Source organism: Trichosurus vulpecula, chromosome 4 (assembly GCF_011100635.1).
Source record: "Trichosurus vulpecula isolate mTriVul1 chromosome 4, mTriVul1.pri, whole genome shotgun sequence".
NCBI lineage: Eukaryota > Metazoa > Chordata > Mammalia > Diprotodontia > Phalangeridae > Trichosurus > Trichosurus vulpecula.
The window spans coordinates 180,471,350-180,499,130 of record NC_050576.1 but is presented as its reverse complement, the minus strand read 5'-3'; the positions used below and the strand labels follow the sequence as shown (position 1 = coordinate 180,499,130).

Genomic DNA, 27,781 nt, shown 5'->3' with positions numbered 1-27,781 from the left:
TTACAGCTTACAGAGAGACATATATACATATAAGTATGCACAAAATAAATACAGGGTTGGGAAATAGTAGGGTCAGTTACTTGCAGCAGTAAATGCATTCCAGGCATGAATGGGTGTCAAAGCACGAGATCAGGAATGGAGTATTGTGTATGGGGGAATGTTAAATAGGCCGGTTTAGCTAGAGCCTAGACTTGCTGCAGGGAAGTAATGTATTAAAAAAAAAAACTGGAAAGGTGGTTTGGAAAGGGCTTCAAGTTCCAAAAACACTTGATTCTAGGGGTAACAGGGAGTTTCTTGATTAATATAGAGCGGCACGATCAAACGCTGATGCTTTCGCAATGCCGCCTTGGCAACTGTGCGAAAGAGGCATTAGAAAGGAGAAACATGTACAGGGAGTCCAGTTAGGGGGCTATTGCATAGTCCACGTGAGAGGGGGTCTTCAGTTTCCTTATTTGTAAAATTGGGGGTCGGATTGCAAGAAATCTAAAGTCTCTTCCTGCTCTAGATTCAGGGTCCTAGATAGGCCCTAGTGTCCGGCAGGTGGCGCCCGCAGACCGGAGGTCTCCAGCCAGTCCAGGGCAGGCCTTTTAAGGTTTCAGACTCCAGGATCCGCGGAAGTCATCCAGATTCCACGTGCAGCTCCACTCAGCGTTCTGCTGCACCACCCCTCCCCCCCGCAGAGCCGGGTTGCTCCACAGGGGTGCGTGTGCAAGGGAGGAAGGCGCAGCTGGTTGACCTTGGCCTCCTATCCACCTAGACAAGACAGAAGGGACCCTTAGCCGTCTGCACCCAGCTCTTGTGCTGGGGCAGGGAGGTGAGGGGGGGAGAAGGGGAGGCGGAGCGGAGGACCGGGGGAAGCCAGGGCGCCAGAAGGCTTTGGAAGAAAGGCAGAAGGCTGTGGCCAAGATCCGGGGCTCGCCGCAAGCCTGGCGCTTCCTGGGATCCGGGCCCGCTGCAGGGCCGCGGCCAACCTAGGTATCCAATATGCGGGCAGACGGAACTGCGTCAGGAAACCCGATCAAGGTCAAGACCAGGGCCAGGGGCGCCCTGGAGCAGCCGTGCAGCCGCCACCTGCAAGCCAGAGCGCTGCGCTCTACGTGCACGTGAGTAGAGCAGGGCCAGCCCTATCTCTAATCCCAGTCCCAGCCCCCTGCTCAGCCACTGTCTCGGTCCCAGCCCTGGTCTCAGGTTTGGACAGAGCTATTTGCTCGGAGCTTCCGGCAATCTGGAAATTGGGAGCCCTTTTCCTCTGCCCCTGGGAGGGAGTCTGGCAACTTGTTTGTAAAAATATCCCAATAACTATGTTTCAGTAGCATTGCTTTCCTTTATAATCCTATGCATTTTATGATTTAAAAAATACTGCTCTCCCCACTTTCCAGTTCTAAAACCGTCATCAAATCACCTATCATTGTTCCTTAAAAGAGCGTTAATCTGATTCTTCTGTGGCTCCACTCACCATCCCTGTAACTTTCCAAACCAAAATGAAGACATCCAGGATGGAGTAGGCTTCTGGAGCCTGGGGAATCCTGGGTTGGGAGAAGAGAACGATTGAGTTTGAGGGATGCTCAGATGGGAAGTGAGGGGCAGCTCTCACCTTTCCCTCCCTTGGGGAACTAGAGTCAAGGGTATTCATGAGCATTGAAAGACTGGGTTAGGGAAGTAGTGCTAGGAACCTAGCTGAGCCCTGGAAGGGCCTGGGTAGCCTAAGGTCACCTGCTTCACCCACCCTCTTGTCTTCTCTTCTCTTCTCTTCTCTTCTCTTCTCCTCTCTGTCTCTCTCTGTTTCTGTCTCTGTGTCTCTGTCTCTATCTCTGTGTGTCTCTTTCTCAGTGGCCATACTGTGAAAAGCGTTGCAGTTATTGTAACTTTAACAAGTATATCCCCCGAAGGCTAGATGAGGATGCCATGCGGAAATGCCTTGTGAAGGAGACAACTACACTGCTGAAACTCAGTGGAGTGCAGAGGTAAGTGGAGGTAGAGAGATGGGAGGTGAAGGGGATCAATTGGTCAATTCACTGGCATTTATTAAGAACCCCTGGGGGGCAGGCACTATGTCAAGTACAAGGAATACAAAAACAGGGGACCTTCAGGGCCTTCTCTCATCCCTCTTCCCATCCTCTGTTGCTGCTTCCTTTCTAGGATCGACTCTGTGTTCTTTGGTGGGGGCACACCGAGCCTGGCCAGCCCTCATACAGTGGCCTCAGTCCTGGAGACCATCGCCCAGACCACCCACTTGCCTGCTAAAGCTGAAATTACCCTAGAAGCCAACCCTACCTCATCAAAGGCATCAAGGCTGGCTGCCTTCCGAGGGGCAGGTGTCAACAGACTATCCATTGGCATCCAGGTGACCAGCCACTCCCTTCTCCTTATATTTCAGTGTTTCCAAACCCCTCTGCTCTACCTCCTGCACTTCCCCTGCCCCCCTTCTTCTCTAGGTCTTACTCCAGAGTTAATTGGTTGATTGAATCAGCTTCCTACCCTTCTTAATTTTTTTTTGTTTCATGGACTCCTTGAGCAGACTTTGGACCCCTTCTCAAAATAATGTTGTTAAATGCATGAAATAAAATACATAGGATTATAAAAGAAACCAATTATATTAGAATGTAGTTATCAAAAAAATTTTTTAAGAAAAGAAGTTCACAGACCTCAGATTAACAATCAGTCATAGGATGTCTCACTTTCCTACCTTTCTTTTTTTTGAACTTTTTTTTTGAAGGGGGAAGGCAGGGCAATTGGGGTTAAGTAACTTGCCCAAGGTCACACAGTTAGTGTGTCAAAGTGTCAGAGGTCAGATTTGAACCCAACTCCAGGGCTGGTGCTCTACTCACTGCGCCATCTAGCTGCCCCTTTCCTACCTTTCTTGAACACACACACACACACCACCCCCCCTTGTCATGCTCATCGCCAACCTTTCCTTTTTCCAGAAGCCCTCTGCCTCTCCTCTAACTCTCTCCCAGCTCCATATATTGTCATATCCATACCTTCTCAAGACCAATTTTGTTTTCCACCCCCTTCCCAAACCGGGCTCCTCACGGTTCCTCCCTTTACTTTCTCCTTTCCCTCTTTCAGTCCTTAGATAATATAGAACTCCAGCTGCTAGGCAGGACCCACTCTGTGTCAGAAGCCTTGGGGACCTTGGAGGAGGCACGGCATCTGTATCCAGGGCGCACATCTGTTGATCTCATGTTTGGCCTCCCAGCACAGCAAGTGGAACCATGGCTCAGGCAGCTGCAGGAGCTACTTTCCCTCTGTGATGACCACGTCTCTCTCTATCAGCTGACCCTGGAGAGGGGCACCCTGCTCTTTGCCCATGTCCAGCAAGGGACCCTGCCCTCCCCAGACCCAGAAGTTGCAGCTGAGATGTACCAGGATGGGCGGGAGGTCCTGAGGGAGGCCGGGTTCCGTCAGTATGAAGTGTCCAACTTTGCCAGAAATGTGAGCCCTTGCTTTGAAGTATGATGTTGGATTGGGGCGGCGGGGGGGGGGGGGGGGGGGGGTGCCTAATGGTTGTTTTGAGGACAGTAAGGAGGTCCAGGTAATTGAAAGAGAAGGGTGGGGCATATGGGTAAAAAGGCATCAGGACTTGGGAAGGCACTGGGGAGCCTGAGAAGGCACTGTGGAATCTGCCTGGGGGTTCCTAGGACTCATATACTCCTCCTTCCTTGACTAATTCCTTCCTAGGACTATATGTCCTCACTTGGCTGGGGAACTTCCCAGGCTGGGCATTCATATCACCCAATGGGAATGGGCCCTAGGGCTCTTTCTCCTCTGCACTAACTGTCCCTCTCCTTTCCAGGAAGCTCTCAGCACCCATAACTGGACCTATTGGCAAGGTGGTCAGTACATAGGTGTTGGGCCCGGTGAGTCCTGAGACCATATGGGAAGGCCAAGGTGGAAGAGCTAGAAGTGAGTTATACTATTAGGATTTCTCTGTCTTAGGGGCCCATGGGCGATTTGTGCCCCAGGGGGATGGAGGGACCCTCCGAGAAGCTCGAATCCAGACGTTGGAACCTGATAATTGGATGAAGGAAGTTTCAATGTTTGGACATGGCACCCGGAAGCGAGTCTCCCTGCGTGAGCTGGAGCTGTGAGTATATCTGGGTGAAGCTTTTCTCTGCACTGTTCCCCGCCTCCATAGGCTCTTCCTAGCATTATTATTGACTGCCTTCCTCTCTCTGTATATTTCCTAGGGCTTCACCTACCATCTACACATAACACCTAACATAGCATATGTGTGTGTGTGTGTGTGTGTGTGTGTGTGTGTGTATGGGTGGTGATGATGATGATGATGATGATGATGATGATGGCGGCGGCTCCTTTCCCCAGAATCTCTTGAGCATTGGTACAGCTGTTTGCATCTCTGTTTCAGATTGGAGGAGGTTTTGGCTCTGGGGTTACGTACAGACATAGGAATCACTCACCAGGTAAAGTGACTGATGAGAACTGCCTTCTAGAGTTTACTTTGTACCTCTCTCACCTCCAGGGCCTTCTCTGCCAGCCTGGAGATCATATACTACCTACCATTCAGTCACACATGCACACACACACACACACACACACACACACACACACACACCATCACACAATGAACACCCTTCCACACTGAGCCCAGGCTAGAGGCCCATCTTGGGGGCAAGTTCTAAAGGATGCTTTTGTGTATCACAGGGTCTTCCTCCTTCCCTCTATAAATGGTGGAGCAGTATCTAAAGCTGTGAATAGGAAAAACCACAGTGGAGGGAAGGAGCTCCTCACAGGCCTAATATTTAGGCACAAGGACTGAGTTAGGCCGCATTTGGTGGGGAAGCTACAAGAATGTCAGCTTGACTCTGACTTAGCAGCAAGCCGGTCTATGAAATGGGAGTGACATTTGCAATTAATTCTTTTATTCACTGGACAGATATGTGTTAAGTTCCTGTTTTGTGCTAAGCATGCAGGCAGGTCCAAAGACAAACAAGATTTGCTTCCTGCCCTTGAGAAACTAGCAATTTAATAAAAGAGATTAAAAGCAAGCACACAAATAACTAATGCAGAAGAGGATATGGGAGGTAGATAGAATAGCTACAAACCATTATTATAGGATTTTATAAGAGATCACTTCCTGCTGGAGTACGCAGAGGCAGATTCATGGGAGACATGACTTTTGAACTAGGCCTTGAAGGATAGGTAGGATTTCAGTAGGTGAAAATAGAGAGGAGAGAGGGAAAGAGGGACACACGACAGGAAAGGTACTTGGGGAATGGGGAACAATATGAGCAAACGTGGGAAAATAAGAGATGAGCTCAGGGAATGAGGAATAGTTTGGCTGAAGTATAGACATCATGACATACAGCAAGGAAGAGGAGATTTAGGAGTCAGGTTGTAGAAAGGCTTGAATGCCAGAATCAATAGTTATGACTTTTTTTAGGGGACATTGAGGAGCTATTGAAGGTTTTTTTGTTTTGTTTTAGCAGTAGACTGTATCAGGATGAGTGCATCTGAAAGATAATTTTTATGGGGTGTTGGATATTGAAATAATCCAGGCAAGATATAATAAAGACCTAAATGAAGGTGTGGTGGTAGTGGGAATGGTAATTCCAGGCATATTGTGGGGATCCCTTTTGCGGGGCAGGGAGGAGATAGAGGAAGCAAGGAAACAAAACATTTATTAAGCACATGCTATGTGCCAGGGACTGTGCTAACTGCATGCATTATATCATTTGATCTCACAGCAATCCTGAGAGGAAGGTGCTGTTATTATCCCAATTTTACAGTTGAGGAAACTAAGGCAGGAAGAGGAGGTTAAGTTACTTGCCCAGGGCCACAAATCAGGTCTTTCTGACTCTAGGCCCGGCACTCTATCCACTACGCCACCTAGTGGCCTTTAGGAGTCAAAGAAGATCCTGAGGTTATGAGCCTGGGTGATTTGGACATTTGTGATGGGGGTTGTTTTTCTTCCTTTGCTCTGGAAGAGGACCAATGAAATCATGAGGGTGATGTCTTGACTTGTGAGAGAATTAGGTTTAAGTGAGGTAGAGCTGCCCAAAGTAGTCAGCCTCACTGTCTCTTCCAGGGTCATCGAAGTCCAGCAGCAAGACAAAAGTCCAGACAACTGGCAGTGGCCCAGGATTCAGTGGATGACCTTGGCCTTTCTACCATTAACAGAAACAGGAAGTCCAGGAAAAGGAGTGGGTTTTAAGGGAAATGTTAGTGAGTTTATATGTGAGGTCATCTGCTGGATTCTGTTTGAACAGCCAGCAGCGAATTTGTTATCATGAATTTATAATGCATATTATGTATTTATAATTTATGTAATGCATTTATGTAATATATTTATGTAATGTATCTATAATTTATAATGAGCACATTCTCATGACTACTTGTAGCAGTGTGTGGGAGAGAGTACCTAGTGAGGGTTACCTAAGCTTGGAGATTAGGAGGACAGTAATGGTGGAAGATCAAGGGTCTGAGGAAGTTTAGATGGCAGAATTGCTAGCTCTGAGATCCAGAAGGAAGGGAAGCCAGAACAAAAATGAAGGGCTGAAGGGATAGGGAGAAGTCAAAGGACTGGAGGTCACACCAGGAGGCTCAGTATTGGTAAGGGTGGGGAAGAAATAGAGAGGGGAGATTGTGATCAGAGTAGGGAATTCAGGTATCAAGTGAATATGAGGTCTGAGATGAGACTGTCCTGGTAGATGGATGGCTTGCCTTTTTCCCTTCCCTCACTCTCTACAGTAACTCAGTTGCCAAGTCTTGTGTGTTATTCTCCCCCATCTGTTCCCTTCTCTCCAGTAACATGGCCACCACCCTAGTTTGGGTCCTCATCACCTTCCACCAGGACTATTGTGACAGCCTCCAATTGGATTCCGAGATTCCAATACCTCCCTTCTCTAACACGTCCTCTGCACAGCTGCCAAAATAATTTTTCTAAAGCACACCTCACTCTGTTATTCTCCTGCTCAAGGACTTTTCAGGGGCGACCTGTTAACTCTAGGATAAAATGAAAACTCCTCCCTTGGCATTTAAAGCCCTACACCGTCTGTCCCCAACTTATCTGCCTAGGCTTATTGTACATTATGTCTGCACTTTTTATTCTATTCAAACTAGCGTATTTGCTGTTCCCCAAACTTGGTACTTTACGTTGTACCTCCATACTTTTGTATAGCCTCTATTGTGTTGAATTTTGTTGTGTTGTGTTGCATTGTATTGTGTTGTATTGTATTGTATTGTATTTGAATGTGCCTGAATTGCACTCTCCCCACCTCTTAGACTCCCTGAATCCCTTCAGAGCTCAGCTCATTTGCTGTCTCCTCTGGAAAGCTTTTTGTGATCTCCACAGAAGCTAGTGCTTCTTCCTTCCTCTCCAGATTATCATGTACATACTTATCTGTTTACATGTTATATCTTCCCCATCTGTCTCCCTATCCCTCCCAGCACCAGATCTAGTAGAGTGTCAGCTTTCTGAATACAGGGACTCCATTTCATTTTGTCTTGGTATTCCCAGTTTTATAATTTTGCACTTAATTTTATGGTTATTAAATACAGTATTAAATGGTTGCTTAATAAACAGCTGGCAGATTGGATTAGATAGAAGAGGTTGGCTTAACTGTGCGGGATTTTAGAAGGGTTGTCTGTATTGATGTTGATGTTGGCTATGAACAGAGAGTTGGAACTGAAAGGGAAACAGAGATTAAGACAGTGAGCATCATAGACAACATGTTATACCCTCCCTCAGTCCCCAGAATCCAGAGCCAGTGCTCTCACCCCTGTACACAAACATTTGTTGAGTTCCTACTATGTGCTAGGCCAGAGGTTAGGTATTGAGGGGGATACAGAACCAAAGATGAAAATAAAACAGGATAACAATGGGAGACAGGGTGGAGAGGGAGACTGGATCAGATGTGGAAAGCATGGGGAAGGAGGAAGTGTGGCCTGGAGGTTACTCCCTAATCATTTGCAGATTCTTGGTTGATGAGCAGTTGAAAGCAAGGGTGATGTTTGCTCATCCTCAGGCTGTGCTCTGAGTTGCCCTGTGCTTGAGTGAGACATCAGCGTATAGCATGCACATATACAGGGTGAGACATAGTATAGCTATTCCCAGAGGGTCTCTCCAGGCCTACTCCCTCATGCACCCTGACATAGTGTTCACATTCCAGCCTTTGGAAGCTGGGGACTACAACGTCCCCCGGGCAAGAGGTTGAGGAGTCAGGTGGGATATAACTCTGACTCTGTCCTCTCCAGCACTGGCTGCACTTTGCACCCCACTTGTCCCTGTGGGACGTGTTTGGGGAATCTGAGGAAGTGAAGGAGCTTCAGTCGCAAGGCCTGTTGCTGCTGGACCACGGGTGAGTTGGTGGGAGAGGAGAGTGGAGGGGAGGATGGGAGGATAGGAAGGGGTTACGGTTTGGGATAACCAGTGTGACAGGACCACACAGTTGGGGAAGCTGTTGGTTAAGGGGTAGGGAATGGGGGAGGGAGGATTGTTATCACACCTCTTTTTTGTTACAGCGGGCTTCGGTGTTCCTGGGACGGGCTGGCTGTGCTGGATACTATACTGCTGAGACTCCTCCTCCAGCTCCAGAATGCCTGGAAAAACAGGCCTCCTCCCACCCTCAAGGTCACTGAGTCAGGAGCTGCCTCCCAAAGAGGGGTTCATGCTTCAAGTAGAGCTTGGGCCAGGTGACCTCTGAGGTACATATATTTAAAACTCTGTGATTCTGATATCGTAGAGAATGGGATGAACCAATGTTGGGGGGGCAGGGACCAGAACTAGGGAATAGCCTTCTCCTTAGCCTTTGATAGGGGAATGGAAGAATGAAAGCCATAAGTATTCCTTTGTTCTTCTGAAGGGAGAGCTAGGTGGTAGACCTGGAGTCAGGAAAACTTGGGTTCAAATTCAGCCTCAGGCACTTCTTAGCTGTGTGACCCTGGGCAAGTCACTTAACCTCTTTGCCTCTGTTTTTTCAACTGTAAAATGGGGATAAAAAAAGCACCTTCCTACCAGGGTTGTTGTGAGGATCAAATGAGATATTTTTAAAGCCTTACTATAGTGCCTGGCACACAGTAGGCACTTAATAAATGATTATTCTCTTCCCTTTCTCTCCTTTCTTTCTGTAATAAACATTCCATCTACTGATGCGCAGAGATTTGTGGAGCTGTAGCTAGACCCTAGAAACATGAGAGCTGTCAGATCACACTACCTACAGAGGGTCTTTTCCCCAACCCTCCCTTCCTCCCTACTTTGCTGTCTCTCAATTCTGTTTAACTTTCTGCACACTTAAGCTTAAGTAGAATGTTCCGATGTGATGGATATCTGGGGATTTTCCTTAGAAGGTGCTGGAGAATATCCTTGGACCCAAGAATGTCAGCAATTCAAAGGGCTTCAACAGGAGCCTTTTAGCAGTGGGTGGTGAGCAGGAGGGCAGGCCTTTTCTTGTGCTTTGGATTAGAGGTTAGAGGAGAGTCGGAAAGGAGAGTGCATATAGCTTACATTTATGCCAACCTAAAGCTTGGCAAAGATTTTCACATATACTCATTTTTTTATTGTCTTTTGTTTTCGCTTATTCTCTTTTTTTTTTTGAGGGGGGGAAGGCAGGGCAATTGGGGTTAAATGACTTGCCCAAGGTCACACAGCTAGTACGTGTGTCAAGTGTCTGAGGCCGGATTTGAACTCAGGTTCTCCTGACTCTACAGCTGTTGCTCTACTCACTGCGCCAACTAGCTGCCCCTCTTTATTTTATTTTATTTTTTTTATTCTGAACTTAACCCACACCAGATAAAATTAACATTTCCATATACATTGTAGAACAGAAAGAAAGGACTATATGTGAAACAGAATCTCTTTTATGTACAGCTTGCCTTTCTTCCCCCCCCCATTAATAGTATTTTATACTTTCCAATTACATGTAAAGATAGTTTTCAACATCCATTTTTATAAGATTTTGAGTTCCAAAATTTTCTCCCTCCTTCCCTTCCTCTCCCCTCCCCAAGACAGCAAGCAATCTGATATAGGTTATATATGTACAGTCATGTTAAACATATTTCCATGTGACTCATGTGAAAGAAGAATCAGAACTAAAGGGAAAAACCATGAGAAAGAAAAAACAAAAAAAGTGAAAATACTCTGCTTCAATCTGCATTCAGACTCCATAGTTCTTTCTCTCTGGATGTGGATAGCATTTTCTATCATGAGTCTTTTGGAATTGACTTGGATCATTGTATTGCTGGGAAGAGCTAGGTCATCATAATTGATCATTTCACAAAGTTGCTTTTACTGTATACAATGTTCTCCTGGTTCTTTTCACTCAGCATCAGTTCATGGAAGTTTTTCCAGGTTTTTCTGAAATCTGCTTACTCATCATTTCTTATAGCACAATAGTGTTCCATTACATTCATATACCACAACTTGTTCAGCCATTCCCCAATTGATGGGCATCCCCTCAATTTCCAGTTCTTGGCCACCACAATAAGAGCTGTTACAAATGTTTTTGTACATGTGGGTCCATTTCCCTTTTTTATGATCTCTTTGGGATACAGACCAAGCAGTGGTATTGCTAGATCAAAGAGTATGCACAGTTTGATAGCTCTTTGGGCATAGTTCCAAATTGCTTTCCAGAATGGTTGGATCAGTTCACAACTCCACCCACAATGCATTAGTGTTCCAGTTTTCCTGCATCTTCTCCAACATTTATCATTTTCCTTTTCTGTCATATTAGCCAATCTGATAGGTGTAAGGTAGGTCAGAATTGTTTTAATTTGCATTTCTTTAATCAATAGTGATTTAGAGCATTTTTTCATATGACTATAACTTTAAATTCTTCATCTGAAAACTGCCTGTTCATATCCTTTGACCATTTATCAACTGGGGAATGGCTTATATTCTTATAAATCTGACTCAGTTCTCTATATATTTGAGAAATGAGGCCTTTATCAGAAACACTGGCTGTAAAAATTGTTTTCCAGCATTCTGCTTTCCTTCTAATCTTGGTTGCATTGGTTTTGTTTGTACAGAACCTTTTTAAGTTACTATAATCAAAATTATCCATTTTGCATTTCATAATCTTCTCTATTGCTTGTTCATTCATAAATTCTTCCCTTCTTCTGAGGTCTGACAGGTAAACCATTCCTTGCTTGCATAATTTTCATATGATATCACCCTTTATGTCTAAATCATGTACCCACTTTGTTTGTTTGTTTGTTTGTTTGCAGGGGGGAAGGCAGGGCAATTGGAGTTAAGTGACTTGCCCAAGATCACAGAGCTAGTAAGTGTGTCAAGTGTCTGAGGCCACATTTGAACTCAGGTCCTTCTGACTCCAGGGCCAGTGCTCCACTCACTGCATCACCCAGTTGCCCCCCTGTACCCACTTTGACCTTATCTTGGTATAGAGTATGAGATGTTGGTCTATACCTAGTTTGTGCTATAGTGTTTTCCAGTTTTCCCAGCAGTTTTTGTTAAATGGTGAGTTCTTATCTCAGAAACTGGAGTCTTTGGGTTTATAAAACAGTAGATTACTATAGTCATTTACTGCTGTGTCTTGTATACCTAACCTATTCCACTTATCTACCACTCTGTTTCTTTGCCAGTACCAAATAGTTTTGATTATTGCTGCTTTATAATACAGTTTTAGATCTGGAATGGCTAGGCCATCTTCCTTTCCATTTTTTTCATTAATTCTCTTGATATTCTTGATCTTTTGTTCTTTCAGATGAATTTTTGTTATTATTTTTTCTAGCTCTATAAATAATTTTTGGTAGTTTGATTGGTATGGCACTGAATAAGTAAATTAATTTAGATAGAATTGTCATTTTTTAGTATATTAGCTCAGCCTACCCATGAGCAATCAATATTTTTCCAATTGTGTGAAAAGTGTTTTTTAACTGTGTTCATAGAGTTCCTGGGTTTGTCTTGGCAGGTAGACTCCTAAATATTTCATATTGTCAACAGTGATTTCAAATGGAATCTCTCTTTCTATCTCTTGTTTCTGGGCTTTGTTGTTGATATATAAAAATGCTTGTGATTTATGTGGGTTTATTTTATATCCTGCAGCTTTGCTAAAGTAAATTGCTTCCAGTAGTTTTTTAGCTGATTCTCTAGGATTCTCTAAGTACAGCATCATATCATCTGCAAAGAGTGATAGTTTTATTTCCTCATTGCATATTCTAATTTCTTCTATTTCTTTTTCTTCTCTTTTGCTAAAGTTAACATTTCCAGGAGAATACTGAATAATAGTGGTGATAAAAGGCATCCTTGCTTCGCCCCGGACCTTATTGGGAAAGCTTCTAGCTTATCCCCATTACATATAATGCTTGCTGATGGTTTTAGATAGATACTACTTATCATTTTAGGGAAAACTCCATTTATTCCTCTGCTCTCTAGTGTTTTTAATAGGAATGGGTGCTGTATTTTGTCAAAAGCTTTTTCTGCATCTATTGAGATAATCATATGATTTCTGTTAGTTTTGTTGTTGATATGGTCAATTATGCTGATAGTTTTCCTAATATTGAATCAGTGCTGAATTTCTGGTATAAGTCCCACCTGGTCATAGTGTATTATCCTTGTGATAAATTGCTGTAATCTCTTTGTCATTAGGGAAATTGGTCTATAATTTTCTTTTTCTGTTTTGGCTTTCCCTGGTTTAGGTATCAGCACCATATTTGTGTTGTAAAAGAAATTTGGCAGGATTTCTTCTTTTCCTATTCCAAATAGTTTACATAGTTTTGGAATTAATTGTTCTTTAAATGTTTGGTAGAATGCACTTGTAAATCTATCTGGCCCTGGAGATTTTTTTTAGGGAGTCCATTGATGGCTTGTTCAATTTCTTTTTCTAGAATGGGGTTGTTTAAGTATTTTATTTCCTCTTCTGTTAATTTGGGCAATTTGTATTTTTGTAAATATTCATCCAATTCACTTTAATTATCAGATTTATTGGCATACAGTTGGGTAAAATAGGCCCTAATTATTGCTTTAATTTCCTCTTCATTGGTGGTGAATTCACCCTTTTTATTTTTTATACTGGTAATTTGGTTTTCTTCTTTCTTTTTTTTAACCAAATTAACCAAAGGTTTATCTGTTTTCTTGGTGTTTTTTTTTTCATAAAACCAGCTCTTAGTTTTATTAGTTCAATGGTTTTCTTAATTTCAGTTTTATTGATCTCTCCTTTGATTTTGAGAATTTCTAACTTGGTATTTAATTGGAGATTTTTAATTTGTTCTTTTTCTAGCTTTTTCAGTTGCATGCCCAAGTCATTGATCTGCTCTTTTTCTATTTTATTCATGTAAGCATTTAGAGATATAAAATTTCCCCTAAGAACTGCTTTGGCTGCATCCCTTAAATTTGGTGTGTTGTCTTATTATTGTCATTCTCTTTGATGAAATTATTATTTCTGTGATTTGTTGTTTGACCCACTTATTCTTTAGGATTAGATTATTTAGTTTCTAATTAATTTTTAGTCTGTCTTTCCATGGCCCTTTATTACATGTAATTATTGTTGCATCATGATCTGAAAAGGATGCATTTAACATTTCTGCCTTTCTGCATTTGACTGTGAGATTTTTATGCCCTAAGACATGGTCAATTTTTGTGTAGGTGTTGTGTACCACTGAGAAAAAGGTATATTCCCTTCTATTTCCATTCAATTTCCTTCAGAGGTCCATCATATCTAACTCTTCTGAAATTCTATTCACCTCCTTAACTTCTTTCTTGTTTATTTTGTGGTTAAATTTATCTGCTTCTGAGAGGGGGAGGTTGAGGTCCCCCACTCATATAGTTTTGCTGCCTATTTCTTCCCGTAACTCACTTAACTTCTCTAAGAATTTGGATGCTATACCACTTGGTACATATATATTTAGTATTGATATTACTTCATTGTCTATGGTACCTTTTAGCAAGATGTAGTTTCCTTCCTCATCTCTTTTAATTAGATCTATTTTTGCTTTTGCTTTGATATTAGGATTGCTTTCCCTGCTTTTTTTTTTTCTTCAGCTGAAGCATAATATATTCTGCTCCAGCCTTTTACTCTTACTCTGTGTGTATCTCTGTGCTTCAAATGTGTTTCTTGTAAACAACATATAGGATTCTGGTTTTTAATCTACTTTGCTATCCACTTCCATTTTATGGGAGAGTTCATCCCAATCATATGCACAGTTATGATTACTAACTGTATTTCCCTCCATCCTATTTCTCCCCACCCCCCATATTCTTTTCTCTCTCCTTTCACCCTGTCTCTCCTCCCTAGTGTTTTGCTCTTGACCACCACCTCCCTCAGGCAGCTCTCCCTTCTATCAGCCCCCCTCCCTTTTCTTTCCCCTTTCACTTCCTACTTCTGCCTTCCCTTCTATTAGCTTCCCTCATCTCTTTTCTTTCCACTTTCCCCTACCACTTCCCAGATAAATTTTTATACCCAGTTGAGTATGTATGTTATTCCCTCTTTGAGCCAAATATAATGAGAGTAAGTTTCAAACAATGTAGGTCTCTTGCACCTTTTTATGTCATGGAGTTTACCCTTTTCTCTTTTACCAGTGCAATTCTTTTTTCACTCCTTAATGTTTTTTATATCATCACATCAAAGTCAACTTATACCCACACTCTCTCTGTCTATGTATACTCCTAACTGCCCTAATAGAGATACAGTTCTCAAGAGTTACAAGTATCATCTTCCCATGTAGTAATGCAAACAGTTTAACCTTATGATTTTTTTTTCTTTCCTGTTTACCTTTTTATACTTGAGTCTGAAGGATTTATACTTGATTTTATACTTGAGTTTGAAGATTGAATTTTTCTGTTCAGCTATGGTCTTTTCATCAGGAAAGTTTGAAAATACCCTGTTTCATTGAATGTCCATCTTTTACCCTGGAAGATTATGCTCAGTTTTGCTGGGTAGTTGATTCTTGGTTGTAATCCAAGCTCCTTTGCCTTCAGGAATGTTCAAAGCCCTCTGGTCCTTTAATGTAGAAGCTGCTAAGTGCTGTATAATCTGGACTGTGGTCCCTTGATATTTGAATTGTTTCTTTCTGGCTGCTTGCAGCATTTTCCCCTTGACCTGGTAATTTTGGAATTTGGACAATATTTCTTGGAGTTTTCATTTTGGGATCCATTTCAGGAGGTGATCAGTAAATTCTTTCAATAACTATTTTACTCTCTATTTCTAGAATATCAGGGAAATTTTCCTTTATAATTTCTTGAAAGATGCTATCCAGGCTCTTTTTTTTTTAATCATGGCTTTCAGGTAGTCCAATAATTCTTAAATTATCTCTCCTATATCTTTTTTCCAAGTTGGTTGTTTTTCCATGAGGTATTTTACATTTTCTTCTATTTTTTCATTCTTTTGATTTTGTTCGACTGATTCTTGGTGTCTTGTGGAGTCATTAGCTTCCACTAACCCAATTCTAATTTTTAAGGAATTGTTTTCTTCAGTTAGCTTTTGCATCTTCTTTTCCATTTGGCCAGTTCTAATTTTTAAGGAGTTGTTTTCTTCAGTGGGTTTCCCCCCCATTTGGTCAGTTGTATTTTTTAAGGAATTGTTTTCTTCAGTCAATTTTTGTCCTTCCTTTTCCAAGATGTTGACTCTCTCTTGCATAACTCTTATTTCTTTTCCTAATTTTTCTTCTACCTCTCTTATTTGATTTTTAAAATCCTTTTTGAGCTTTTTCAAGAAGGCTTTTTGAGCTTGAGACCAATTTATATTCCCCCTTGAGGCTTTGCATGTAGGCATTTTGATATTGTTGTCTTCTTCTGAGTTTGTGTTTTGATCTTTCCTGTTGCCCTTGTAGCTTTCTATGGTCAGGGCTCTTTTCTGGTTTTTTGCTCATTTTTAGCCTACTTTGTGACATTTAAACTTGAGCTCTACTCCTGGGACACAGGGCAGGCACTGCCCCAAGCTTCTTGTGCTGGGGGGCCAGGGGCTTGATCACTGGCTTTCTGCACCAGAGCCACTGGAGCTTGCAGCTTGCCCACTGTGCTGGAGTGGCTTGACCTAGTTGTACCTGTTGTGCTGGGGTTCCAGGACTGGCAGTAAGCCTTCTGTGCTGGGGTGGGAGGCCTCACAGCTGGCCTGTTGTGCCACTGGCCTCCTGAGCCAGGACCTAGGGGCCTCTGTTGCTGATCTATGCTGTGGCTAAGAGCCTCCCACTGACTTGCCCAGGTACTGTCTGTGCTGGGCTATGCTCCCCTTTTACCCAAGTGAGACAGACCTTTCTTTCCTAAAATCCTTCTAAGCTATCTTAAGCTGGAAACTTGTTTCATTCCATCTTTTTGTGGGTTCTGTCACTCCAGAATCCATTTAGAGACTTGATTTAACATTGTTTTCTGAGAGAAACTGGAGAGAGCTAAGGCAACTTTTTAGCTTTTCTCTGACATCTTGGCTCACATAAACTCCCCTCTTGCCTTTCTTTTTAAATATAAAATTAATTCAATATTTAACAATCAAAGCTGTCCTTATCTGTGTTTCTTTTCATCCTCTTCCGTCATTTAAAAAAATGATTTAGTGACTCTCTTTTCCTTCTTTTCTTTTTCATTCTTATTTTTAGCAACCTGATTAATACCTCTTTTTCCTTCCACATTCCCATCCTAATATTGGGAAAAAAGAAAAACAAAACTGTTGTAACAAATATGCATACTCAATCAAAACAAATTCCCACTTTGGTCCTGTCTGAAAATGCATTAAATTCTCTCATTTGGTACTCATAACAACACTATGATGTAGGTACTGTTATCTCCATTTTATAGATGAGAAACTGAGGTTTATTGAGGTTAGCCAATAAGTAAGTCCCTCTTTGAATCCCCCAGTTACCTTCAAGACTCAGCTCTCAAGTGCCAGGTATAGTGGCACATGCCTGTAATCCCTAGGGAGGCTGAGACTGGTGGATCTCTTGAGCTCTGGAGTTTTGAGCTGCAGTAGGGGTGAATTAATCAGGTGTCCACACTTGAGAGTGGGGGGCAGGGGGATAAGGAAAGAGATGTGGGGATAGTGGATAGCAGTATGTTTAAGGGGAAAACTGACCTAGGTCACAAATGGAGCAGGTCAAAACTCTTGGGTTGATCAGTAGTGGGGTCAAGCCAGTGAGTAGCCAATGTCCTTCCAACCTGAGTGAAACAGGGAGACCCATTCCCCCGTACTAAAAAAAAAGGTTCAGTTTAAATGCTACTATCTGCATGGTCTTTCCTAATCCACATAGTTGCTAGTACTTTCCTCCCAAATAACTTTGTATTTATTTTGATAAATAAGAGATTTTAGAAACAATAGCCAATCCTCTCCCCCACATGCATAGCCTGTGTGAAGTCTTACTGGGGCTACATATGTAACCACTTGAAAATCACACCCACCCTCAGCCCTGTCTAACTTAGTAGCTCATTTCCTTTTTTATTTCTCTGAGTTCTAAGACAATCAAGGGGTAGGTTTTGACATTTCCTCAGAAATGACTAGAAATACATAATTTCTCTCAATTAGCTCCAAACTCCAGTTTATAAATAAACCAAAGAAACTTCTTTCTCCCTCGGCTTTTCCTCTTCTCTTTCAATCTCAAACTCCTTTGCCTCATGGGCTTAAACATCAATATTCTTGCTCATATAACTTATTAACTATGTAACAAGTAATAAAACAAAAACAAATAATTATTTACAACGTGTCACAGTAAGAAACTGTTCACACTCAGTCACTTTTTGTTCTCCAAAAACAGGGAAAAGAGATATGGACCTGAATCTTTTTACCAATGGGACGTCAACTATAGGAACACAATTTTCTCAGGACAACCCAAGTCTCCCAGGAATTCTCCACCTAATGTCTCTTCATAAGCTAAGAATTAAACTAAGTTCTCTAAAAAATATCTGTCTCTTAGGAAAGAAGTTCTGTGAGTTCTTTCTGTGTCTTTTCCACACATACACAGAATCTCTCGCTATGCCAGTTAATCCACTCTAGGTAAAACTGACTCTTCCCCCAAGATTCTGTTCCCTTTCTTTTAAAAAGTACAGTTTAATTTAGATTATAAATTAAATTAATACAGTAATTAATTTAATAAATCAATACAGTAATACAATAATAAAATATATTAAATTAATACAGTTTAATTTAAAAATGCAAAAAAAATTAAGATTATGCCTGGATTTAGACATGTCTCCTCCAATAGAATGTAAGGTCTAGGAGGGCAGGGACTGTCTCACTCTGTTTTGTTTTGTTTTGTTCTTGCAGAGCAATTGGGGTTAAATGACTTGCCCAAGGTCACACAGCTAGCACGTGTCTGAGGCCGGATTTGAACTCAGGTTCTCCTGACTCAAGGACAGGTGCTTTATTCACTGCATCACCTAGCTGCCCCAACTGTCTCACTCTTCTTTGTATTCCCATTGCCAGGCACAGGGCCTGGCATAACAAGTTGCCTGATACACACCTGTTGCCTGATTGAAATATCTGAAGTGGCATTCTATCCTAGGTCCTTCTGACTCCAAGTCCAGCGCTCTTTCCACTAAGCCACACTGCCTTTCATAAAGGCTTTTTTGCCAGTAGGGTGGCAAATAAAGGGAGTGGTATGGGCATTTATAAACCTTATCTTCATCATCTAATTTTTCCACAGTGAGCAGAAGTAGTAGTAAACTTACTATTCTGTTGTATTGTTGCCAAGAAAACCAAGCCAAAATAAAAATTGAAGCAATGTGTTGGACTTCAATGGACTTAAGTTTAAAAGGAAAAAAGAGGTAGATAAAATGTCTTCCATGGAAAACCAAGAAACTTACACTGGTTTGACTGTGGTCAATTTATATGTCCCCACAGTTCCAATGTGCCTGTTCACCTATTTTGCCACCTTTCCCTTCCCTTCTTTACTGGCTGCTATTGTAAAGTTTGCCCTTTCCCAAATTGGAATTTATTTTTTATTACAAAGCTAACCCCCTTTTGTTTTTATACTGATTAAACTGCAGTATGTGATTAACCAAGCTCCTGTAGACTTTGTGATTCTTGGACTTTTTTTGATGTAGGAAATACTTCTTTCTTTATGCATATTCTTTCCTTGGTGACTTTCCAATGTTCTGCTTTGTGCCCATAGGAATTTTTTAAAATAGAAAATTAGGTAACATGATATTTCTGTATTTGCTTTGTGTGAAACATTGATGTAAAGCATAGCTGGGTGCCTTTGATTGCTTGTGCAGTCCATGGAAATCAACATAAACTGTAAAAGGAATGGACACTGACTGTCAAAAAAAAAAACCCCAACCTTATCTTTTTCCATTTATCCACAGAACATGTGACTGGCTGAAGAATGCTAACATTTCTTTTTTTTTCTTCCCCCCAATGGTATTTTATTTTTTCCAATTCCATGTAAATATAGTTTTCAACATTCAATTTTATAAGATTTTGAGTTCTAAATTTTTTTCTTTGTCCCTCCCCTCTGCCATCCCTAGGATGGCACACAATCTGATATAGACTATACATGTCCAATCATATTAAACATAGTCCCACATTAGTCATGTTGTGAAAGAAGAATATGAAAAGGGAAAAACCATGAGAGAGAGAAAAAAGAGAAAAGAGCCTGCTTTGATCTGCATTCAGACTCCATAGTTCTTTCTCTGTATGTAGATAAGTGCTAATATTTATAAGTTTACAAGGTGTTTTATTCATATTTATCTCATCTGGTCCTCACAACTACACTGAGAAATAGGTGTGAATATTATCCCTGGTTTTTTTTTAATATGAAATTTTATTTATTTTACCACTTAATAGTATCCCTGTTTTACAGATGAGGAAACTGAGGCTGTAAGAGGTCAAATCATTTCCCCAGGATGGCACAGCTAGTAAGCATCTGAGTGGGAAGTCGAGTCAGTTCTTCCTGACTCCACACCCAAAATTCCATCCGCTGTACCATCCTGCCTTTCATAAGGGCTTTTAAAAGCCAACAGGGAAGCATAAGTCTTATCTTTCCTTTTCCATTTATCTACTGAGCATGTGACTTGGCAATTTTTGTTTTAATCACGTGCTCGCCACCTTGGCCCTGGCAATTTGCCTTGGAGGTTCTTTCTAGATTACAAGTTTCCCAGCTGTGTGGAAGCTGTATTTTTAGGTTGGAGTATCAAAGCCAGGTGTGTTAAAGTCAGCCTCAGGATGAGGCAACTCATGGGGTGGATACATCCCCCTTTGTTTCTCTACACATGCTCACTTCAGAGTCCTGAGTCCCATGGGTAGAATGTGAACCCAAAGCCAGTGTCACCATTGTGTCTCCCCTCTCACCAGTCATCTTTGGATCTTGATAAATAAATGAAGGTCAGGCAGTGAGCAAATGCTGCCATTAGATACATTAGATATGCTCTGGGACTATTCTTGCCATCCCTACTCAGGTTCCTCCCAGCCGCCAAGACTCATGCCACCTGAGACCTCATGCTGCTGGTTAGCCTTCCTCTTTGGCCTGAGGGAGGGCAGCTTCCTTCCTTCAAAGGGCCAAGGGGCACTGGGCCAGAATGAGGGCCAGAGCTAGTGCTCAGTAGGTCTGGCTCCTAGTGATTCAGGAGACAAACATCCCACACTCTGTGTCATATCTGGGCCCTGCCTTTTTCCCTTCTGCTGTCATCTCTCCAACACCCAGCACTTCCACTAGAAGGAACAGAGGGTCAGGCTTGGAAAGAGGAGGGCTGAATTTGTGTCAGGGTCACCAATTTTTGCCTCTCAGGTTTCGCTGATCCTCTGGTCCCAGGGGTTCTCTCTGCCACACTGGATGTACATAAGAGGATGCTTACCTCACACTTCTGTTGGTAAATCATTTTTGAAAATAGATTTTTATTGATCTCTTTTGTTTTCAAATCATCTAGATTTCTCCCTGTAACCCTTCTCCTTCCAGAGAACCATGCCCAATGACAAAGGACTTTTAAAATGACATTTTTTTAATGAACAAAAATCTGTTTTCTCTCCCTCTGCATCTCATTCCAATTTGCCAATTTAAAAGAAAAACAAACATACCTGTATAACAAGCTTATGTAATCAAGCAAAACCAATCCTTAACATTGGCCAGGTCCAGAAAAGGCCATGTCCGGTGAAGTATGTCTCATTCTGCATCTGAGTCAATCACCTCTCTGTCAGGAGGTGGGTAGCATGCTTCATTATCTATCTTCTGGAATTGTGGTTGGTGATTGCAGTGATCAGAATTCTTAAGTCTTTCAAAGTTGTTTGTCGTTACCATGCTGTTGTTACTGTATAATTTGCTTGTCTGGTTCTGTTTACTTCGCTCTGCACTTAGTTCATACAAGTCTTCCTAGGTTTCTCTGAAACTGTTACCTTCATTGTTTCTTATATCGCAATAGTGTTACTTTGTGTTCATATCCCATAATCTGTTCAGCCATTCCCCAGTTGAGGAGCATCCCTTTTATTTCCTCTTCTTTGCCACCACAAAAAGAGATGCTGCTGGAAGTATTTTTGTACATGTGGGTCCTTTCCCTCTTTCTTTAATCTTTTGAGGGTTTAGGCCTAGTAATGGTATCATGGAGTATGCATGGCTTAGTAAATAACAAAAAAATTTTTTTAAAAAAAGAAAAAAGAGGAAGAGAAGTCAGTAAGTCAACAAGCATTTATTAAGCCATTCCGTGGGATATGTTCCAGAGGATACATAGCTCTGGGGTCACAAAGAAAGGCAAAAATCATCCCTGCCTTCAAGGAACTCACATTCTAATGGGGAAGACAACATGCAAATAACTGCGAATACTAAGTATATGAAATGTAATTGGAAGGTAATCTCAGAAGAAAAGCACTAGCTGGGAGAAGATTGAGGGGTTGGGGGTGGGGAGGCACCAGGAAGGCTTCCTGCAGAAAGTAGAATTGAGCTGAGAAAAAAAAAATCAGAAAAAACATGAGAAAGTCATACATAAAGTTCCACACTCATAGGACCCCTTGGGGTACCCCCCCCAACCCTTACCTAGGGTTTATATGTGTGTGTCTTCTTTGGGACCAATGTTGCTGCTAAATCATTTTACAGTTAGCCAAGACCCCTATGATGCAGGTAGAGCCAATAGTATTAACTGCATTTTACAAATGAAAAAGTTTAGATTACCTGACTTGGCAATGGTTTTCTGACTCCCAAGTACAATGTTCTTTCCACTATACTAGTGGTTTCCAACCTTTTTGAAGATCAGGGCCCCTACATGATACTATCAATGTCTGTGAGAAAATACATGACAGGAAATAGGTTCTGTGTAATAACTGTAATTCTCATTTCTTTCACGGTCCTTCCATTTTACTGCAGACAACAAGGGAAGCTGGAAATGTGAGAGAGAGAGAGAGAGAGAGAGAGAGAGAGAGAGAGAGAGAGAGAGAGAGAGAGAGAGGGAGGAAGGGAGGGAGGGAGGGGGAGAGAGAGAGAGAATGGAAGAGAGGGAGGAGAGAAAGGAAAGAGAAGGGAGAAGAGAGAAGGGAAGAGAAGAGGGAGGAGGAGAGAAAAGGAGAAAGACAAGAGAAGAAAGAGAGGGGGAGAGACACAGAGAACATACATATATTGTATATATACACATGAATATATGTAGATGTGTGTATATACGTGTATGTGTGTATATATAATTATAGAACTACAGCTTAAAACTGCTTACATTGGTAAGATTTTTGCTAATTTCAAGGTGCTTTTGTGTACTGATCTCATTTGATTGCCCTTAAACTAGGAGCTAGGCAGGGCAACTATTATCATCCCCATCTTATAGATGAGGAAACTAAAGCCCAGAGACTTGACCTGCCCTTGATCACACATAGCCTAATAAGTGGCAAAAAGTGCTGTCTTCGGACAGCAGTTCCAGTGATTTTGTCATTATATCACATGCTTTTAGCTCTGTTCCCCCTTGGATATACACATTGTCTAGCTGGGGTGATTCAGGTCTGAAGCTGCCGACATCTGTCTAGTGTGTCTAGTCCCTGTTTCCTCTTTTTAGGATTGTAGGTTTCAAGAGATGGGAACTTTAGAGGTCTAGTCCTATAATAATTTTGAAACTTTTAGACCAGAAGCTACAGAAGCATTATAACACTGAGAGCTGGTATTTGTGGAAAATTGTATTTGTGGTACCCACAGAAGATCAATTGCCTCCACTATTGCTTTCATTAGGGGGGAAAGAGAACAGAGCCAGAATTCCTGGTGGATAAGACTAGATAGGTAGGGACAAGATCTGTGATATTTGTGAAGGGAGTTCTAGGCCATTAGAAAAAAATCTGCCCTCTAGCCTAAGAGACAATGGTGAGTCTGAGGGTAGGGCTGGTGGAGAAAGAATTGAGGAGAGGGGAAGTATCCAGGTGTAAGAAGACCCCAGGGGTGGGAGGAAGGGCTCCTTTCCCCAAGGTGACTCATGTCAATGGCTCCTACCATCTTCCTACAAACAGGTTAAACAGGTAAGGGACCATTACATAGGTGACTGGCCCTTTGAGAGCAGGAGTTGCCCATCTAATGATAGCTGCACCTAGTAAGTCAGGTGAGAATCCCATGTCTATTTCCCCCACCCCCAGATGGAACTTTTCCTCTTCCCTCAAATTCTGGATTAGGTGTTGTATGCCTACTGCCCCTCCTCACACACTAAGCCTGGAGTGCTCCCTCATTCAGTCCAGCTGTCTGCCATCATGTGTCTACTGCTTTACTCTTCATCCCAGCAGGGTATATGGTAGAAAGAGCATGCTGAGGAGTGGAAAAGTCAGAAGACATCTTAGTCACTATTCCACATTCTGGTGCCCAGGGGTTCAAGCAAACAGTTCTTTTATTAATAAAAAATCATTTAAATCCTCCCCTATTCTAGGAAGTATGTCCCAAGGCAGTGAAATAATGACAAGTGACCCCAAGAATGTTGCAAGCACTTGACAAGGAGGTTCCCCAGGGTCTCAGGGAGCTTGCCACTAAACTCTTAAAAACTCTGATTGTATTCTTTTTGCCCAAAAAACTCACAACTGGGTCCCAGATCAATATATTTATGGGCAAAATTAGCCTAAACTGCTCCAGGTCTGCTCTACAACTTCCTTGTGGAAGTCTTATGGAAGTGTATTGTTGTTTAGTCATTTTTCAATCATGTCTGGCTTTTTGTGACTCCATTTGGGGTTTTCTTGGCAAAGTTGCTGGAGTGGCTTGCCATTTCCTTCTCTGGCTCATTTGACATGACGAAACTGAGGCAACAGGGTTAAATGTCTTGCCTAAGGTCACAAACCTAGTAAGTATCTGAGGCTGGATTTGAATTCAGTTCTCCCTAACTCCAGGCCTGGCTCTTTATCCACTGTGCCACCTATCTGGGAGTTGGGAGTGGTTAACTCACACCTCCCCAGTTCCACCAGTACCCTGGTCCCCAGCATAAAACCTTGGTTCAAACCTTTCCTTTGACATTATCTGACATTGGCTACAAGTCACTTAACTTCTCTGGGCCTCAGTTTCCCCATCAGTAAAATGAAGAATGAGATGGCCTCTAAGGTCCCTTTTCATGTCTACATCTATTATCCTATGATCCAAGCATACTGCTTTCACATCCTTTGGCCAAAATATCCATATTTAATAAATGGGATGAACTTATGCATAAAACTGAAGAGATTAAGAGAATGGATTAGGAAGCAGAATCCAAAAATAAGTTGTTTACAAGAAACACAGTCAAAATGAGGAACTAGAGCAGAATCTATTATGCTTCCAATAACCTCAGAACATAGGAATAGCAATCACAAGTTCACCTAAGGCTAAAGAAAACTTAGATATGACTAAAAGACGTAAGCAGGGAAATTATGCTTAAAGGCATCCTAGATAACAAATCAATATGAGTACTTAACATATATCCACCAAATAGCATAGCATCTAAATACTTAAGGAGAAGTTAATTGAATTGCATGCAGAAATAGTAAAACTATGATGGGGGAACCCTGGCATGCCCTGTTCAGACCTTGATAAATCTAACTAAAAGATAAACAAGAGATAAGTTAAGGATGCGAATAGAACTTTAGAAAAATTAGAGATGATACAACTTTGATGATTTCTAAATGGGAACAGAAAGAAGTTCACATACTTTTTAGCCATGGGTGGCATTTTACCAAAAACTAATTATGTATTGGGCCATAAAAACTTCACCTCAAATCAAAAAAGAAGATAGTTTATTGATCAAAATGCAATAAAATTATATTCAGTTGCCTTTGAATAAAGAATTAAAAATTAATTGGAGACTAACTTAATCCTAAAGAATTGATGGGTCAAAGAACAAATCGGTGGGTCATAGAAGCAATAGAAAATTTCATCAAAGAACTTGACAATAATGAGACAATATACCAAACCTTATGCAATGCAGTTAAAACAGTCCTTAGAGGAAAATTTATATCTCTAAATGCTTTCATCAACAAAAGAGAGAGAAAATAAATCAATGAATAGGGCAAGTACACTAATGCACAGCTATAGGAACTATGAATTGGTCCAGCTATTCTGGAGAGCAATTTAGAACTGTACCTCCAAAGTCACTAAACTGTTGCACACTCTTTTACCCAGAGATACAGCTACTAGTCATACACCTTAAGAAATCATAGAAGGAAAAGGACCCATATGTGCAAAAATATTTGTAGCAGCTCCTTTTGTAGTGGCAAAAACCTAGAAATAAAGGGGATGCCTAGCTATAGGGGAATGGCTAAACAAATTACAGCATATGGAAATTATGGCATATGGATGTGGAATATTATTACATCATAAGAAATGACAAAATGGCTAGTTTTACAGAAGACTTGGAAGAGCTTTTTGAACTAATTCAGAGAGAAATAAGCAGAACCAAGAGAATGATTTATATAACAACAACTATGTTTTAAGAAAAACAAAGGAAAAATTTTGGAAAATTTTCTAACTGACCAATGAAATGACAAACCATGATTCTAGAGGATCAAAGAGGAAGCCTGCTACCCACCTCCTGACAGAGAAGTGTTTGGACTCAAAGTGCATAATGAGACATACATCTTTAGACATGGCTAGTGAGGGAATTTGGTTTGCTTGACTATGCGTATTTGTTATGAGCATTTTTAATTTTATTTTCTTTGTGTTCAAAGGGGAGGGAGGAAGTGAGAGAAACAGAAAATCAATGCTTGTTAATTAAAAATAAACAATAAAATTTAAATTTAAAAGATGCACAGAAGAGTAAGTATTGAGGGCAGAATTTGAACCCAGGTTTTCTGGACTCTAAAGCCAGCAAACTAACCACTATACCACAGAGCTACCTACAGAAATGAGAATCAAACACTTGACCCCACCTACATAAACATCCCATGAAATCCTGCCTGAAACAATTTGCCTCTTTATCCTTCACAACTATCCATCACCACTATTTGCCTTTTTCTGGGGGAGGGGATCATGGAACCATCGGATTTCAAATAGGAAAGAACTTTTAAAGATTAGCCAGGTGAAGAAGTTGAAGACCCAAAGGATTTGTCCAAGGTGACACATGTAGTAGTGGTAAGTAACTGAGCCAGTATTCAAGTCAAGGTCCTCAGACTTTGAGTCCCATGCTGTTTACACCACGTTATACAGTCTGAGTGGTGGCTTGGGTCTCTGGTCCCTGTGTGTACCACATAGGTGTACCTATGGTGTACCTAGTCCACTTTGGGGGGCATGTTTAGCTGTGGAACTAAGGACTGAACAAGGGGTAGGATTAAAAATAAACAAACAGGAAAAACAATAACAGACCTTTCCCGGGGAATTAAGGGTAAGTCTCAGTACAAAAGACAAAATAGCTGGGCTTGTTGTTACAAAACTAATCTTAGCTACCAGGGGGGCTAAGGCAGTTGAGTTCAGAAGCTTCTTAGCTGAAGTTCTATGCTGATCATGTGTCTGTACTAAGTTCAACATGTTTTGATATGGTGAGATACGTTGCCCCTGACCCCATCCCCCAGAGAGAAAAGGGCCAATAGGCTGCCAAAGGAAGGGTGAAATGGCCCAGATTAGAAATGGAGCTGATCAAAGCTCAAGGAGTAGGATCAAGCCTATGTGTAGCCCCTGCACTTCCAACCTGGGCAACATAGGAAGATCTAGTGTTTAAAAAGAAAGGAGGGCAAGAAGGAAGGAAGGGAGAGAGGGTAGGAGGAAGATAGAAAGAAAGAAGAAAGGAAGAAAGAAAAGGAAAGAGAAAGATAAGGAATCAAAGTCTAAGCCTGAGAGAGTTGTTTACATATGTATCAAACTGTATTTCTATTTAATCTCATCTAGCCCTGTCTGACCCTCTCTAGGAGGATTCCCACTCCTAAACTCTGTTTATCAGGCCTTATCCTTACTCCTCACATTTCCTGCCCCCCTTGTCTCCCCCACCCCGGACAAATCCACACCCACCTACTTGTCAGTAGTAACAATGGATTCTTGAAGAACGAATAGAGATCTGGGTTGGGAAGGATCATTCTCAGCAGTAAATTAATATATCAAACAGCATGGAAGGCTCTTGGTGGATGAGGGTCAAAGAAAGGTGAAAGAAGAAAACGAAAACAAGAGGAAATACCACTGCTTTGCAGCATCCTTAACAATCAGAGTCCTAGCAAAAATTCTGATAGTGAAAGATGATGATGGGAGTGGAGGGGTGGTAAGTTAAAGGAGGCTCCCTAAAATCTATTGACGGGTTGTGATGATGATGGACAAGGGCCTGTTGGGAGGACCCATGCTTTATTTAGAGAGTCTAGCCTCTGGAAAGTGTCACTGATGTCATGCACGGGTTGTCCCTGGCAGGTGTTGCTGTAAACTGAGCTGTGAAGTAATAATATATGTCTGTATTCTTGGACACTTCAAGCCTTCTGCCAGCCTGGCAGGGCTATACTGCCTGAAGGAGCCATGCAAAGGAGCAAGCTGCTAGAGCTGGGTAATCACAGAACTCTAGAATGTTATAATAGCA

The 27,781-nt window shown here is 41.7% G+C and overlaps 1 protein-coding gene across 1 annotated transcript; it reads left to right on the top strand.

Annotated features, from left to right (window-relative positions):
* The first annotated feature begins 834 nt into the window (after positions 1-834).
* On the top strand, positions 835-17,807 carry RSAD1 (radical S-adenosyl methionine domain containing 1). Its single transcript, XM_036757257.1, has 10 exons — positions 835-1,103; positions 1,831-1,964; positions 2,140-2,344; positions 3,070-3,435; positions 3,797-3,860; positions 3,940-4,087; positions 4,370-4,424; positions 8,218-8,321; positions 8,485-8,667; positions 17,650-17,807. Exons 2-9 carry the CDS (start codon positions 1,906-1,908, stop codon positions 8,657-8,659), a joined length of 1,176 nt encoding a protein of 391 aa, XP_036613152.1. The 5' UTR covers positions 835-1,103; positions 1,831-1,905; the 3' UTR covers positions 8,660-8,667; positions 17,650-17,807.
* The last annotated feature ends 9,974 nt before the right edge of the window (positions 17,808-27,781 follow it).

Excerpts from the sequence above, each read along its gene's own strand:
- RSAD1 (XM_036757257.1), top strand. The coding sequence starts at position 1,906 with ATGCGGAAATGCCTTGTGAAGGAGACAACTACACTGCTGAAACTCAGT. Across the intron at positions 3,436-3,796 it reads TGTCCAACTTTGCCAGAAAT|GAAGCTCTCAGCACCCATAA; the intron begins GTGAGCCCTTGC and ends TCTCCTTTCCAG. Across the intron at positions 4,088-4,369 it reads TCCCTGCGTGAGCTGGAGCT|ATTGGAGGAGGTTTTGGCTC; the intron begins GTGAGTATATCT and ends TCTCTGTTTCAG.